Source organism: Manis pentadactyla, chromosome 5, assembly GCF_030020395.1.
Source record: "Manis pentadactyla isolate mManPen7 chromosome 5, mManPen7.hap1, whole genome shotgun sequence".
NCBI lineage: Eukaryota > Metazoa > Chordata > Mammalia > Pholidota > Manidae > Manis > Manis pentadactyla.
Window position 1 is genome coordinate 153,739,915 of NC_080023.1, and position 15,936 is coordinate 153,755,850.

Below are 15,936 nucleotides of genomic sequence, written 5' to 3' on the forward strand. Positions count from 1 at the left end.
GCATCTGAGTCCAGCTGCCTCTTCCCCTTGTCTGAGATCAGCTTCCGTCCCTCCTTCCACCTTGACTTGCAACTGAAAAGGTCAGTGGCCTTTGTCCAGCATTTATGAGCCAGATTCTGTGCTTAGATATGTAAATCCTCATGATGCTTCTGAGATAAGACTTAACACTGACACCTGTACATCTTCTTTAGCGGAAATAAAACAAGAAATGTGGAGCTTTCACTGGCGAGGAGACAATACTGTCTGATGCTTCCCCTGTATCTTTAGTGGCAGGGCTAATTCCGATCTTCTTTCCTTTGAGAAGGAAGGAACTGACCACTTGAGGTCCCTACTGGAAAGAGGTCGTATTTGGGGCCTATGTGAAAGGACTTGAACTCTCCATGGCCTCCTTCCTGTCTCCCTGCACAGGCCCCTCCTTCTGTCACATACCACAACTCAGGACAGCTGCCGGCAATGAAAGGGACCAGTGTAAAGGGGAATGCAGGCCCCTGTTGGGGGAATCCTTGGGTATAGCCTAGCAAGATCCTGTGATCTGTTCATCATAGATTCAACTTTATCTCGGCAGAAAGCCAGGGTGCGAGCTGGCAAGATCTTCCCCAGCAGCCCTGGAGACTCGTTGGAAGACCAGCTGAAGCCAATGTTGGAGTGGGCCCACGGGGGCTTTAAGCCCACCGGGATTGAGGGCCTCAAACCCAACAATAAGCGACAAGGTGGGAATGGGTCACTGTGAGCACCTACTGCCACTGCTGGTGGGAGTGCCCTTGGGAGGTATCGTCTAGTCTGTTCCACACCCACCCTGGCTTTCCAGCAGCCACTTAGCCTGGGGCTCTTCAACCCTATGAACCCTCAGGGCTATGGAAAAACAAACAGCCCAGCCTTTTCTGGCTTCCCTGGTCACTTTACTGCTGAAGGTCAAGTACATATAATTGGGATTGAATCTGTTCTAAACTTGAGTAAACAAGGTCAAAATGGACTCTTCACTAGCACCTTTTCTTTAAAAGAAAACAAGAATTAAGGTCTGCTACTGGTTTAAAAAATAACAGATCCAAAAAACCCATAAACTACCTCCATTCAAGAAACATCACCTATTGGAACATTTTGACCAATACCATGATCTCCTCCATTATAAGATAAGTGTGGTTTCACGTTGTAATCTCAGGAGATCTGGGATGCCTGAAGTTCAAGATTTGCTTCCAGTCTGTACATTTAACATAGTTTTTTCTGTTTTGTTTTGTTTCCCCTCCAAAAAAAGTGGTTAATAAGTCGAAGGTGCGTCGTGCAGGCAGTGGGAACTTAGAATCAAGGAAATACGGTATTCCCTTCGGGTCTTTTGACTATGCACTCATTTCTCTGCACTTCCTTTCAATTTCTTTGCATATATAGTGGTCACTGGAAAAGAATCGAATCTGTAAAAAGTCAACCTGAACTTGAACTTTGACCCACCCCTTCACTCCCAACCCTCACACTGCCCCTCAGGTTAACGTTGGGTGTGCACATCCTTCCAGCCTTTTCTGTACACTAGTTGGGTTCCTGCTTGCTTTTTATTTCTCAGTATTAATTGTTTAAGCACTGTCAAATGTCATTTTGTCACTGATGGTCCTTATGATTTCTAACGGCTGCATAGTTTTCTTCCCTAGGGGCAAAGTTAAATTTAACCATGTCCCTTATAGATTATACCTATAGACTGAATAAAAATATAAATGGGGTTTGTAGAAATAAAAACACTAGCCATGAATATAATTAAAATTTTTTCTAGTATCACACACTGAGAAGAGTAAAGCACTTAATTTAATCCAGTGTTTTCCAACACATGTTCCGAGTGGTCAGTATAAAAAATAATTTTTTATTTCCTTTTAGTATTGTTTTCAAAATCTGATATTTTACATGCCTTACAACATCTTAATTTGGATGCTAAGTTTTCATTATGAATACTTGATTTGTCCAAATTGTTCGAAATTTTCACATGTCCAGGGTATTCCAAATGTACTAGTTGATTGGATCAATTGGCAGTTTAAAAATTTATATTAAAGTTAAATGTAAAATGTAATTCAGACACAAGTCATATTTCAAATGCTCTGGAGCTACATGTGGTATCAGCTAGCATTAGGCATCACAGACAGGCAGGCTATCAGGGTTTCAGCTGTGCACTAAACCTTGTCTGACTGTATTGTGCTGGGCCTATAAGGATGTATTCTTTTGCACCTGGAGCTGTTTAAAACCCTATAAACGTGTTCGGTATGTGAGGGGTTTTGGGTTCTGTCCTCATTTGAGTTGCCCATAGAGGCTCCATACAATCTCCAGTGTGGGTCCATGCTATGCCCCAGATGCAGCTGATGCTAGGCAGAGCATGGTCCTGTCCTAGGCTCGTGTTCTCCTTGCTCCCTCCTCCTACCCAGTCACGGCTGTCATCTCCTTACCTTCCACAGAGAACAAAACCCGAAGGCGCACAGCCGACGACTCGGCCACCTCTGACTACTGCCCCCCACCCAAGCGCCTCAAGACAAATTGCTATAACAACGGCAAAGACCGAGGAGAGGAGGACCAGAGTCGAGGTGATTGTGGGGAGCGAGGAGGCTGGGGGTCTGTTATCACTGGTTATCAGGAGGAGTGGCTGGGTGGTGAGCACTACGCAAGGGAGTATGGTTTAGTTGAGCAGTAAGGCTCCTGACCCCATCTGACCTTCTTTTTTCCCAACAGAGCAAATGGCTTTGGATGTTACCAACAATAAGAGTAACTTGGAAGGTAATGCTCTCTCCATGGGGCCCACCCCCTCATCCTATGTAGTACTCAAGGCCTGCCGTACCCTGCTTGTCTGTCCTGCCGGGGCAAAACCCAGAGTGCTGTGCCTGGACCTCCGGCTGAGGGGTGGACATCTCAGTTGTTACATTTTATAGGATAAGTTGCCTGATTTTAAGAGAGACAGATTCTGCCCCTAAGGTAAGTGTCAAGTCAGGTTGGGGCAGAATGGAAATGAGGGCATCGTGGCCAGGAGAACCCAAAACCTGATGCTGTGATCTGTGACATCTTGAGCCTTCCCAAACAAGAAATGAAACTGGCTTTGAGGTGAAGGGCAGACATACTTTGCTACTGTCAAGCTTTCAAGCTAAGTCTGGGCCATTTGTCCCAGCTGGGATTGCCACTGGAATTGAAACTCTACCCTGAATGTATCTAATGGAATTCAGAATGTGTGAGGAAGGAGAGACCCCTTGATTCCTCAGCCTGATGTCCTTTTAGTCAACAAATACTGAGTGGTTACTCAATCCTGGGTAGGAAAACAACATAGCCCCTGACCCAGAGAACCCTGGGGAAAGCTTGGGTTTGGAGCAGTCTCTGATAATCCTGGGACCCTTGACCCATAATTCTCCCATTCCCCAGTTTGCCTTCACCTATTAGTCTGCCTGGCCGGGCTCTCAAAGGCCCTCCTTTACCTGGTCAGTGGTGTGGATCAGTCCTGCTGATCCTGCTGATACAGCGGGAAGGCAGGGTTCTGACATTGCAGCCTGTGTATAGGGTTGGTTATGGGTAAGTCCTATCCTGGTGAGACAACAAGCAGATTGGTGGCAGAACCAAATCTTGAAGCCCCAGTTTTTAAAGAGTCTCCAAGATACTCATATAGGCTCTCTGGGCACGCTGCTCTGCTAGAGTGGCCCTTGCTCAGTGTTTGCCCCACATCTTCCTTCTGGGCCACACGCCTTTGGCTGCCTTATGGGACCTTCCGCTTGGAGCTGTTGTACTAGCCTTTCTCCATCTCTACAACTGTGAAGCATGGTGGAAAGGAGCAAATCATGAAATCCTTGGCATATCACTAGCTTGGAGTAAATATCCCAGAACAGTTAGACCCAAGGCGTGGCAGCTGGTGTTGGGACCGTAATTGCCACAAGCAGCATTCCTGTGTCTCTTACAGATAGCTGTTTGTCCTGTGGTAGGAAAAACCCCGTGTCTTTCCACCCTCTCTTTGAGGGTGGCCTCTGCCAGACGTGCCGGGTAAGTCCTACCCCCCATCTGGGACTTTCCTGCCCCTTCCCTTGTCTACAACTCCCTGTACTTCCCCAGAATAAAGCACCTGTGTGTAGGCATTAGGGAAGGCTGTAGGAAAGCCCTCCTGGGGGGCCAGCAGCTCCACCCTCCACTCTATGAGGGGTGGGTGCTGCAGCAGAGCAGCCCATATCTGTAGTGGCATGCAGTTGTTCCTGGAAAGGGCCCCAAGCCACAAGTGACCTGTTCTGTGGCTGCGTCCTAGGGCCTCAGCCATCCAGCAAGCAGGGCCTGGTGGTCCCTGGTCTCCGATTTCATGGGCGTTTCTCTCTGGCTGCCAGGACCGGTTCCTCGAGCTGTTCTACATGTACGACGACGATGGCTATCAGTCTTACTGCACCGTGTGCTGTGAGGGCCGCGAGCTGCTGCTCTGCAGCAACACAAGCTGCTGCCGGTAAGCTCTGGGCCTTGGGCAGGGCCAGCGGCCCAAATTCCCTCGTGGGACTGCGAGCCAGACTGATTCTGGGGCAGGGCCTCGAGTCTATACTCGGCAGGGGCCATGGTTCTCAGGTCCTCGATGTAGGGTTGTGCTTAGGAGGTTATGTCTGTGAGGTGGGAAGTAGGGTGGGAAAGGCTCCCTGGAGATCAGCCAGTTTGTGGGGGGTTTGGAGAGCTTTTCAGTGCAAAGAGCATGTGGACTGAGGGTGCTTGGGGATCTAAGGACAAAGTAGTGTACCCGAATGAGGAAGGACACAGGCCTTCAGCCCCTAGGGAGGAGCAACTGGGGGTCCCAAAAAGGCTTCAGGCAGTGTGGCGCCTTCTCCCAGGGAGAGGGGCTTACACAGGCAAGCTGCCTGACGGCTGAGGTGCCCCTTCTCCCCTGCTGCTGGGCACAGGTGCTTCTGTGTGGAGTGCCTGGAGGTGCTGGTGGGAGCAGGCACGGCAGCCGATGCAAAGCTGCAGGAGCCCTGGAGCTGCTACATGTGCCTCCCGCAGCGCTGTCATGGAGTCCTGCGGCGCAGGAAGGACTGGAATGTGCGCCTGCAGGCCTTCTTCACCAGTGACATGGGGCTCGAATATGTAAGCCACAGGCCCCTTCCCCCAGCACCATCTACCCCAGAGCTTCAAGGGTCTGGAATGCTCTGGAAGTCTATTGGCAAAAGAGTTGATGGAAATAAAGCTCCATTATACAAATGAGCATCTGAGAGCCTCCAACTTCAGAGCCCCGGCTAAATGACATGTCCTCCGTACAGTTCTCAGGTTCTCCAGTGCTCTCTCCCCACCTCGTCGCTCTCTCGTTCTGTGGATTTTCAAGGACCTGCTGAAGAAAGAGTTATAGAACCAACCCAGCCCCAATCTTAGTAGAACTGAAGGGAGAAGGGAACTGTGGCTGATGTGACTCCTGCATCTTAGTGGGAGTGGATTGTCCTGGGCTCCATTCTGCAGTTCACTGTGGGAGGCTCCAGATCATTCCCACATAGAGTAACGTGTCTTTGTGTGTGTACATGGGTATCAGTCCCATCTGTTCCATGTCCAAGGATAGAACGGCCATTCTAGACAAAAGCTCCTCAGGGGATCCCAGTGAGGAAATGGCAGAGTGCAGGGTTTGTGCCCTCCCACGCCCCAGGAAGGTCAGCCCTCTCTCCCCTCAGATGATGAGTCTTCCCCCTGTGCTTTGACCTCCCTGACCCCTTCTTTAATGTTGCAGGAAGCCCCCAAGTTATACCCTGCAATTCCCGCAGCTCGAAGGCGGCCCATTCGGGTTTTGTCCCTGTTTGATGGAATTGCAACAGGTGAGTTCGTGGTTCGCCTAGGGATGCTCACCTGGCCCAGGTGTGTGTCGTCAATGCCAAGAAACACCCCTGGGATTATCTGTTATCACTTGTTCTGAGAAAACTACTGGTTCCCTGTTTCTCTCCCCATACCTCTCCACCATTTCACCACCTGACTTTTGGGTCCTTTGTAAAGGCATATATATCTTAGCTGTTGCATTATTTTTGTCACATGCACGTATCTTGGAAAATTATCTTCTATTCCGTAAGCACAGATATATTGAGATTAACTAGGCAGCTCCTCCTACTAATATCACCGGTCTTGGTTCCTTCCCATTCCCACAGGTTTCCCCGTGTATAGAATAAGCCTAACTAACATGCATGTTGCCCCAGGGGGCTTTGTCTGATTTAAGTTATCTAATCCTTAAAACTGCCTTGTGATACGTTGTTAGGGATGTATGTTCACCAAAGCAGGAAGCAGTGGAAATGAGCTGTTGTACATTTAGCATCATTTGTACTTAATGTGTACACTGGTGTCCACGTGCCTAAAACATTGACAGCTTTTAATGACTCCCTGGTGTTTGCTAACAGCTTGCTTTTCCCACTCTGCTGGGTCTTAAGACCTGTTTGTGTTGGCACAGATAACCCTCAGTAGGACTAAGCCTAGGCCATTGCCACCAGGCCATGAGTTCTTTTCTAAATATGGTTTTGGCAAAGATCCCTGTCCGTGTGTCTGTTTTAACTATCCTGGGGTGGTAGGTGCTGGGGAATCAGCCATGCTCCCGTCAGCTTTAATAGGTCCTGCCAGTGGGCTGCCATACTCACTACACATACACAGTGTCTTGAAGAAACTGCAATCCAGAGAGCCTGGTATGGCCCTGTGTGCTGTTTCTGTGCCATCTGCACAAGTTTGCTTGAGGACCATCCTGTCCTTGCTGGGTCTGCTCTGAGCTCTGGAGATGGCTTAGAATCACGGGAGGGAGGGGCCCTGGGCAGGACAACTCTGATGCATTTTCTGTCCCCCCATGGCCCCCACAGGATACTTGGTCCTCAAAGAATTGGGCATCAAAGTGGAGAAGTACATCGCCTCTGAAGTATGTGAAGAGTCCATTGCCGTTGGAACTGTTAAGCATGAAGGCAATATCAAATATGTGAATGACGTCAGGAACATCACAAAGAGAAATGTGAGGGCATTCTGCACCCCCCGGGGGCTCTGCAGCACCCTCTCTTCCTCTTCCACTCCCCACATCCCACACGTCTCACAGCCATGTCTTCACCTTCCCCATGGCCAGAGTCTTGGGAGAAGGGAACCTGAGGTTATATCAAGCTGTTGTGCCAAGACCCACAACTTGGAAACTATGCAAATGATTTGGATCTTAGGGAATCCTGAGCATGAGGTTTTCTTGGATTAGATGTGGAATTGGGGGACTTAAGTGACTGACCAAGTGGGTTTTCTTGACAGGTTATCTTGAACACAGGCTACCCTTCCCTTTATCCTTAACACCATGCCTTTCCTAAGCATGCCTGTTTTTCTTGCAGATTGAAGAATGGGGCCCCTTTGACTTGGTGATTGGTGGAAGCCCATGCAATGATCTCTCAAATGTGAACCCTGCCAGGAAAGGCCTGTATGGTGAGCATCTTGTCTTTTTGGTGGCTCCAAAAGACTAAGTCACCTGAGTGCTGGTCCAGGAGGAGTGACCTGAGGAGCTGTTTGCTTCTAACATTACCTGTCAGCTCTGTACATGCCCCATCGTGATCCTCCGTCCCCAAAGATGCTAATAAGTGTTGCCCTGCAGTTGCCTGTGTCCCCAGTCATTCAAGGACTATAGGTAGAGGGATGTAGGGTGTCAGTCTTAGTAGGGTGTTCTTTGGGAACCTTTTGATCTCAATGTGTAGGGGTGGGCTGAAGGTTGTGAACCTGGTTCAACTGTCTTCTTTTGGGGGCTTAGAGGGCACAGGCCGGCTCTTCTTTGAGTTCTACCACCTGCTGAATTACACACGCCCCAAGGAGGGTGATGAAAGGCCCTTCTTCTGGATGTTTGAGAATGTGGTAGCCATGAAAGTCGGTGACAAGAGGGACATCTCTCGGTTCCTGGAGGTGAGTCCTGATTGTCAAGACAACATGGTTGGGGAAGGCCTTGCTGGTAATGGGTTTGTGGGTGTTTCCAATGTTGAGAATGATTTTTGGGTTCCTGATGGAGGGGGTGGCATGTTCAGATCCAAGAGTGATAGAATCAAGCAGACTGTTTTTCTTTAGTACACGAAAAAATATTTGACCTCTAACCTGCCCCAAAACCCCACTGAAGTCAGATGATGAAACCATCACCAATGTTTAGAGGCCTCATGAGATGTGACTAAACTTTTTTTACTCTAGGAAGTTTTTTTCTCATCCTTTTTCTAAGAACTGCTGCTTTAGGGCCATAGGCAAGTTAATTATCCACTGTTAAATATGCATCAAGCATTGTAGCAAATACTTTTTATATACTTAACTCATTTCCCCTAAAACTTTAAAGCATAAGGTCTGCTAGAGAAGTTTTAGAACTGGCTAGTCGGTCTTTTATCATGCTGTGTGAACTGGACAGATGGGTTCCACATGCCACCTTTTGCTAACACTGCGTTTCTACAACCAGTACCTCAACTTGCCAGCTTTCCAATTTTGAGCTGCTTTACCACCTGTACATAGCACATTCTATAATAATCTGTCACACAGAAGCAGCAAGTCCAGTCTGGTCTCTTTATCCGTCATCAATGTGGGGACACTAGCTATATCCTCCAGCCAGATCCTTGATGGGACTGTAGCAGCCTGGCAGGAACCATACCTCCTCCACAGCAAGGGGACAGGCCCTGTCAATTGCCCAGATCAAGCCCCACTGGCTGCCACCTGAATTCTGATGTAGGCTCCCAGCAGCTGCTCTTCTTTCTCCCCACAGTGTAATCCAGTGATGATAGATGCCATCAAAGTGTCCGCTGCTCACAGAGCCCGATACTTCTGGGGCAACCTACCTGGGATGAACAGGTAACAAGGGGCTCCAAGTGGGACAGGTAACAGCCAGATTAAATACAACTAATAATGTAAGCTCTCTCCGTCAACTCTTGTAAGAAAGACACATGTTGGAACCTTCTAGAAAGAGCTGGACCTACTGAGAAATGGCCACACCTGGGCATCAGACCCATCTCTGGTGTTATGGTTAAAGCCTCTTATGATGTACAGCAGCCATCTGGGAATCTCAGGCTGGGATCCCTCAGGGTAGGGAGTGCAGGCTCCTGCCCTGCCCATGGCCTGATTCTTGGAAGTGTGGTGTGCTGGAGCACTGTTTCTTCTTCCCAGCCAGTGGTACTAATACATGTGCATTCTACCTCTTCTCCCAGTTGCTGCCCCACTGGGAAATGGAAGTGAACTGTTTATATTTTCTCCCTGCCCCTGAGATGATGTGAACTTTGGGCCAGGCCTGTGGTATGACCAGTCAAGTGGCAGAGCTAACAGTTGGTAGCCCAGAACCCATCTCCTTCAGATTCTGTCAACCAAGAACTTTCCCCAGCTTTTTGTCAGTTCTTCGATTTTGAAAGCCATAAAGCAAGTGGCTTTGCTGAGGATTAATTATCTGCTATATGTGGTTTCAGGGAGAGCAACCTGCTAATTAAGGTATGAAATGTAATGATAATAAGTCCTCCCAGACTTGCAAATGAGTTAAATTTATAAAAAGTCTCTTTTAGAAGGAAGTGTTGGAAACATAATAACTTTTAGTTGTTTAGCAAAGTGTGGAGAGAAGTAAGGAAGTGCTGGAATAGCTTAGAGGATTTCTGTCAGGTATCTTGCATTTTTATTTGGCTAATCAGCCAGTCAAATGGTGCAGTGTCCTTGTCTGGAGTGAAGTAGGCTGCGCTCACTCAACAATCCATGCCAGGCACTGCTGTATATGCTGCCAGTTAAGTGGCAAACACTTTCCACATCTGTCTTGGCTCTTGGAGTTGATGTGCTGATGGGGGAGAGGTAGATAAGTCAGTAAATGATTCAGGTCATGGCTATAACGGGGTGGCATTGGAAGAGTTGATGGGCAGCCTTTTCATTCCAGCAGGACTCTAAATGAAGGAATGAAGCCATGCAGCTCTTTGAGGGAAAAGCATTCCAGGCAGGAGGAAGAGGCTAAGGGATGTCAGGTGACAGAACATTCTCAGACCAGCCTAGAGAACAATGTTCTAGGAGCAGAGAGTAGCTGGGACAGGAGGGAAGGGAACTCAGAAGTATGGGCCAAAGTCTGTGGGGCCTGTGTGTCATGGTACCACTTGACCTTTACTTTAGGTGGGAATTCACATGAGCTTTCAAGCAGATGTATTGTGTCATGGGTTCATGGTAGTTTGTGGTGGCAGAACAGACTACAGCAGCATGAGGGCAGAAAAGGGAGACCAGTGAGGTGGTAGGTTATGCAGAGGAGGAGGGCTAGCTGATTGTTGTGCTCTGAGAGGTGTGCCTTCCACAGACACCACACAGTATGAATGGTGGCTTGGGGTGTCCTGTGGAACTCCCACAGGAAGAATCAGACTCTAAATGATGTGAGGGTAGGGCTTGCAGACTTTGCTGACGCACTGGGTGTAGGTAGGGTGTGAGATGGAAAGATGGTCAGCAGAGGCCCCATAGTTGCCTGTGTGGATTGTGATAAGAGCTGAGCAGCTCCATGTGGGCTCTGGGGGGCTCTTGGATGGGTGACTCCAGCATCTTCCAAGGGTATGGACCCAAACCTAGCCTTCAGATGAAAAACCTTGGTTATTTAGATATCAGTCCCAGAATAAATATAAGGTAGGGCTATGCTGTGTCCCCAAGGTCCCTCAACTCCCTTAGGTTCATGGAAATGTTGGTAACAGGGAAAGGGTGGCATTGGGAACCTGGAAGGTGGTGAGGTCGAGGAAGTCTCTGCCAGAATCTAGGGGAGAATTATGTGTGACTCAGTGGCCCCTCCGTGGGCACCACATCCATTCCTGTATCTGATATGTTTTTGGCCTTGAAGTTGCCCAGGGGTCACTGTGGTGCTCATCAGCTCTGTGCATTCGACCTCTTGCTGGTTTTCTGCTCTGGAACTGCTTAACTACTTCAGTTTCTAAAGTTCTGTTCCTTCCCCTTCTCAAGCATCTGCTCTGCCTCTGTTTTCAGGTTGTCCGAGGGGAAAGTCATTGTTGAAGGCTAAGGGTGATCAGTTACTCGTGAATCACCCGTTGTCCTTCTGACCTGTACCCACTTAATAGTCCTTAAAGTCCTTGTCCTTTTACCTGTACCTTTAAAAGTCTTTCAAGCCTGAGGCCACATCCCCAGCAGCAAGTCACCACGTCATGGGTTTGCTGAACTGTTTGTAGCAGCAGATCCACAGAGATCTAACCCAAGCTCCTGAGGCCCAGAGAGGAGGCATCACTTGCTCAAGGTCACTCACTCAGCCAGTGAGCCTTGGGGCTGGGATTGGAGGGTCTCCTGACTCCTCCCACTGTGCTTGCCCCTGTCCTACTCTTCTCAGTGGGAGAGCTTTGACTGACTAATAACATTGGGGAAGGGGAGCATTTGCTCCTGGACATTGGCCTGCCCCCTCAAGGGGCTCGTCTGTCTTTGGCTTTGGCGCACAGGCTTGTGCTCATGCCAGGGTCATTTTTATTATGTATTTGTAGCAAGTTCACTGCCAGAGCACGTTTTGCAGCCTCGGGCCCTCACTCCCACCTTGGGAGGTGCCTAGCCGAGGCCCCTTTATAGTCGGTAGAAAGTAATGGGTTTTGGATGTTCCCAGGCCTGTGATAGCATCAAAGAATGATAAACTCGAGCTGCAGGACTGCCTGGAGTTCAATAGGACAGCAAAGGTAAGATGTGATCACAACTGGTCTGTGCCTCAGCCCTTGGGGAAACACACTTGGTGACCTCCAAGCGGGGACTTGACCTTGGTCTCCAGTTTGTTCTGTCCCTCCCCACACATGACTCCCTGGTGCTGGGCCTCTCTTTTCCCCATATAATTTGTTCTGTCCCATTTTCAAGAATAGGAGAGGTTCTTGATAAAACAAGTAATCACTTGTGAGAAAAGGCAACTAGACTTTACAATTGTGAATGCGTACTCCATAGATAAGATAATTTTAGCTCATCCTCCCAGTGAGAAATGCATGAGTATACTTTTGCCTCCAAGAAAAGAAAAGTGCTGTTAAGGCATTGATAATTATATTAAGACTTCCATAAACATAATTCCCAATGTTTACATCAACTAAATTCCATTCATTTAAACCCCATTTGACCATCCTCCTCTGTAATGTGGGTGGATTTTCCTTTGCTTAATCTTGCTTGTTTAATGACTGTGGTGTTTTTTTGGCCCCTGTGTGATCTCATTCATGGTCACGTTTTGTTTCTCTCTTGTTCTCTCTGAGGCTGGCCCTTCCTGTTCATTAACTTGGTGTTTGTGGGGAGCACAAAATGTTCTTGGCCTTCCAACTCCTCATGCCCTCTGTGAGCTCAGTTTTGCCACCCTTTCTCCTCTACCTGCCCTCCCTCCTCCATCTTCCCTAGGTGCTTCTGAGCCTTGACTCAACCCAGAACCCTTCGTTCTGTGCTCACTCTATGATGTCGTTTTGTTCTCCAGTTAAAGAAAGTACAGACAATAACCACCAAGTCGAACTCGATCAAACAGGGGAAAAACCAACTTTTCCCTGTTGTCATGAATGGGAAAGAAGATGTTTTGTGGTGCACTGAGCTAGAAAGGTGAGCAAGGCTGCACATGGAGAGGGGAAATCATGCAGATAGAGAGAAAGGGGAAGAACATTAGTTAAGACAAGCAGCACAAATGGGCAGGTGCTTGCCTTAATATATAGCCTCACTGACCTATGTTAGTGGGACTGGGAATAGTATCTTTTTCAGAGTCTGTCCTTATTTTCTGCCAGAAATGGCGGAAGGGTGGTGGTGGTGAGGAATCTGAAACATGAGGTCATCAGACAGCACCATCTGTCTATTTTGGCTTAGCTGTCCTGGCATTTGCCTGCCCCAACATGCTGGCACACCAGGATGTGCAAGGAACCAGCTCAAGAAAAGTCCACCGACATACCATTGCTCTGTCTCAGAAGATCCCTTCTGCCAAGTTGCTTGTTCCAAAGCTGATTCCTACTTAGCCACAGTCCGTCTTCTCCTCTTTTATTTATTTGGCTAAGTTGGTAGTTGATCTATATTGATTCAAAGAATGAGCTCTTAGATTTCAGCTCTCCTATTCTAGTTTCTTTTTTTTTTCTCTCTTCATTTGCTTTTCCTGTTTATTTATTCTTATTGTTAGAAATGCAGTAAGGTCTATGCCTGTTCCTCTTTGCGTTTTTGGCTCTGTGTCCGAGGAGTTGCTACACTATATATTTTCATTCCAGATAGTTTAATTCTACAGCTGGTTTTATTTTTTCTTTGATGTAACAAGATTTCCTAGTATAAAAGTTCTGATTAGTAGACAGCAACTGGTGGGTGACCTCATCCATTCATGTTGTGGATGATCCTGTATTTTGAGACCCAAGCCTAACATGCTGGGCTGGACCTCTGATACTAGTGTTGGTGCTGGTGGCTGTCATTGTGTCTGCAGAGCAAGACACAGGCCTGAGGTGTTATATCTTTGGCAGTTTTCTTAACCATTCAGCCATTGGCCTGTGGCCTGTTGGTGTGATTTTAGTATTATATTGTAAACCTGGGAAAGAATGAGCTCCAGTGTATCTGTATCCTTCAACCAGACCTGGTAGAACCCCATAAAGGAGACTCTCGGTATATTTGGTTGCCATATGCCATTAAGACCAGCCTGGCTCTTGACCCAGGGCTGAGTTTGAAGAGGGAAAAAAAAATGTAGGGGGACTTTATGTACTCATGTTAAATTATCTGAGCATGTGATGTTTGAAAATAAGGTCCATTTTTGTGAATGCCCTTATAAGGAAATTGCCTAACTTCCCTCATCTTGTGGTGTGAAGACAGATACGTGTCTTGTCTTGTGGCTGTCCGTCTCACCTGCCTTGGCGTGCTTTCACTGATTCATTTGGGAGAGGTCCTTTGAGCACCAAGTATGTGCCAGGCACTCAGTGCTAGTGCTGGGGGATGCGGAAGACACGTGGTCCTCATACAGGGACCATGCCCTCAGGACCATTAGCGTTCTAGAGACCCAGTGGACCTGACTTCTGGGGGTTAAGAGAGGGCTCATGTGAGGGCCCGGTGGGCCTCCTAGAAAGGTCGGGACAAAGGGCAGAAAGAGTGGCACTGTGTTGGCGGAAGTGAGGATCTCCCAGAGGCCCTAAGCATGCTGGAGGGAGCACTTCTGACTCCCTGTCTTTTCACTCTGGTGCCCCTTCCCCCTCAGGATCTTCGGCTTTCCCGTACACTACACGGATGTGTCCAACATGGGCCGAGGTGCCCGCCAGAAGCTGCTTGGGAGGTCCTGGAGTGTGCCTGTCATCCGACACCTCTTCGCTCCCCTGAAGGACTACTTTGCCTGTGAATAGGCACCAGGCTTGCTGGGGGCTTTCCGGGCAGAGCCAGGACCCAGGAGGTGCAGCCCAGGCTCTGCCCTTCCTCAGCTCAGCTGTGTGTGGTCCCACTGCATACCTCTGCGGGAGCAGAGAGCTGCCTGACCCCCTCCTGGCAGGGGGAGCCCATGGTGCCACCTCCTTGTGCACAGTTCAGACCTGGTCGCTTGGAGCGGCCAAACATGGTGCTCATTTTGTCTTCTCCTAAAACTTTAAAACTTGAAGTAGGTAGTAAGATGGCTTTTTTTTCCCTCCTGGGTTTACCGCTCAGAAATGATGGCTAAGAAACCAAAACCACAGTGCCAACAGCCTCTCAATACTCAGGTTAATGCTAAAAAATCACCCAAAACAGTTACTGCAAGACTAATTTTTAAAAACGTCTATGGCTCCTTGTTTCCGGGAGTGTGCAGTAGAAGACAGGTAGCTAAGGGACATTTTAAGGGCCCGAGAGTTTTTTCTAGGGCTAGCAGAAGAGAAAATGATGTCTATGTCTGTCTTGAATTTTCCCTGGCACATTCCCCTGGCCTCCGTTACGTAAAGGGCTGGGATCTCCTGTCAGGGCCCATGTTAGAGAATTTTCCACAGTGGTGATGGTTTCAGCAGGGATGACATCATCATCGCGTTCAGGGCTATTTTTTCCCCACAGACCCAAGGGCAGGGCCACCCTTAGCTAAATCCCTCCCAGTGACTGCAGTAGGACCCTTAGGGGAGCTCAGGAAGGGGTGGGCTGGGTTGTAAGCTGCCATAGGTTATGCAGACAGGTATGGCTTCTCACTGCCTCTCTCTTGCCTATGTGAAGGAAGTGAAGGAGGCGGCTTAGGTAAGACCCTCCCCCACCTAAAAAAAATGCAACCTCCAGACTGCTCTGCAGGCGTGGGTCCCTGGATCCAAGCATGACTCCCTGATTCCTCAGCCTTTTTCTAATCTCAAGCTGTGGCAGCCGGGGGGCAGAAGCACATTTGCTGTTTTTTTCCCATCATCTAAGAGATGGCAGGGGAAAACTGCAATAAAAGCTCAATCCTCCCTCCAGAGATTTTAAAGTCCTTTTTTATTCCATGATGAGTCATTTTTAGGGGGGAATGGGAGGTCAGATAAGCTGCATTTCAGAAATGCTGTCGTAATGGTTTTTAACACCTTTTACTCTTCTTACTGGTGCTATTTTGTAGAAAAAAGGAACAACTTTGACAGGTTTTATGGCAGTTTTTTTTATACACTTTTTAAAAAATCTCAGACTTCTATTTTTATGTTTTAACATTTTCATAATTTTTGTTTTTGTAACTGGAGCCACATAACAAGTATGGGGAAAAATTGTGCCTTGTTTCAACAGTTTTGCTGATTTTTAGGCTGAAAGATGACTGATGCCTAGAGTTTACCTTATGTTGAATTAAAATCAGTATTTGTCTATAACAGTCTGGTGTCCCTTTTTCTTTTTGCAGGTCAGATGGGTGGGGCATGGGAGGGCCTGATTAAAATGGAAAGGTGAGTGGTTGAAATAGGTCATTTCTTCATTCAACAAGCACAGGGCAGGAATACCATGATGACCCCAAGCCAACAAGGAGGTAATGGTCTAGTGCCCTCATCTCCAAACTCCAGGGTGTCAGCATCCCCTGGGAAGCTTGTTAAAGTTGAGATTTCTGGGCCCCATCTCCAGAGTTTAACTCATTAAGACTAGAGTGGAGCCTGAGAATTGCAT

At 48.0% G+C, this 15,936-nt stretch overlaps 1 protein-coding gene across 6 annotated transcripts in view; it reads left to right on the forward strand.

Annotated features, from left to right (window-relative positions):
- Nucleotides 1-15,644, forward strand: part of DNMT3B (DNA methyltransferase 3 beta) — a 37,846-nt gene extending 22,202 nt beyond the window's left edge. For 3 of the 6 annotated variants that reach the window (XM_036924698.2, XM_036924699.2, XM_036924703.2), the window contains 14 exons: nucleotides 566-710; nucleotides 2,427-2,552; nucleotides 2,698-2,742; nucleotides 3,905-3,984; nucleotides 4,317-4,429; nucleotides 4,872-5,055; nucleotides 5,684-5,768; nucleotides 6,786-6,931; nucleotides 7,287-7,377; nucleotides 7,697-7,845; nucleotides 8,678-8,763; nucleotides 11,513-11,582; nucleotides 12,347-12,465; nucleotides 14,078-15,644. In XM_036924698.2, coding sequence (XP_036780593.2) covers nucleotides 566-710; nucleotides 2,427-2,552; nucleotides 2,698-2,742; nucleotides 3,905-3,984; nucleotides 4,317-4,429; nucleotides 4,872-5,055; nucleotides 5,684-5,768; nucleotides 6,786-6,931; nucleotides 7,287-7,377; nucleotides 7,697-7,845; nucleotides 8,678-8,763; nucleotides 11,513-11,582; nucleotides 12,347-12,465; nucleotides 14,078-14,219 — 1,581 coding nt within the window. In that variant the 3' untranslated portion in view covers nucleotides 14,220-15,644. Of the gene's footprint in view, nucleotides 1-565; nucleotides 711-2,426; nucleotides 2,553-2,697; nucleotides 2,743-3,904; nucleotides 3,985-4,316; nucleotides 4,430-4,871; nucleotides 5,056-5,683; nucleotides 5,769-6,785; nucleotides 6,932-7,286; nucleotides 7,378-7,696; nucleotides 7,846-8,677; nucleotides 8,764-11,512; nucleotides 11,583-12,346; nucleotides 12,466-14,077 lie in introns of those variants that run through there. The other 3 variants (XM_036924700.2, XM_036924701.2, XM_057502885.1) reach the window with 2 other exon arrangements.
- The last annotated feature ends 292 nt before the right edge of the window (nucleotides 15,645-15,936 follow it).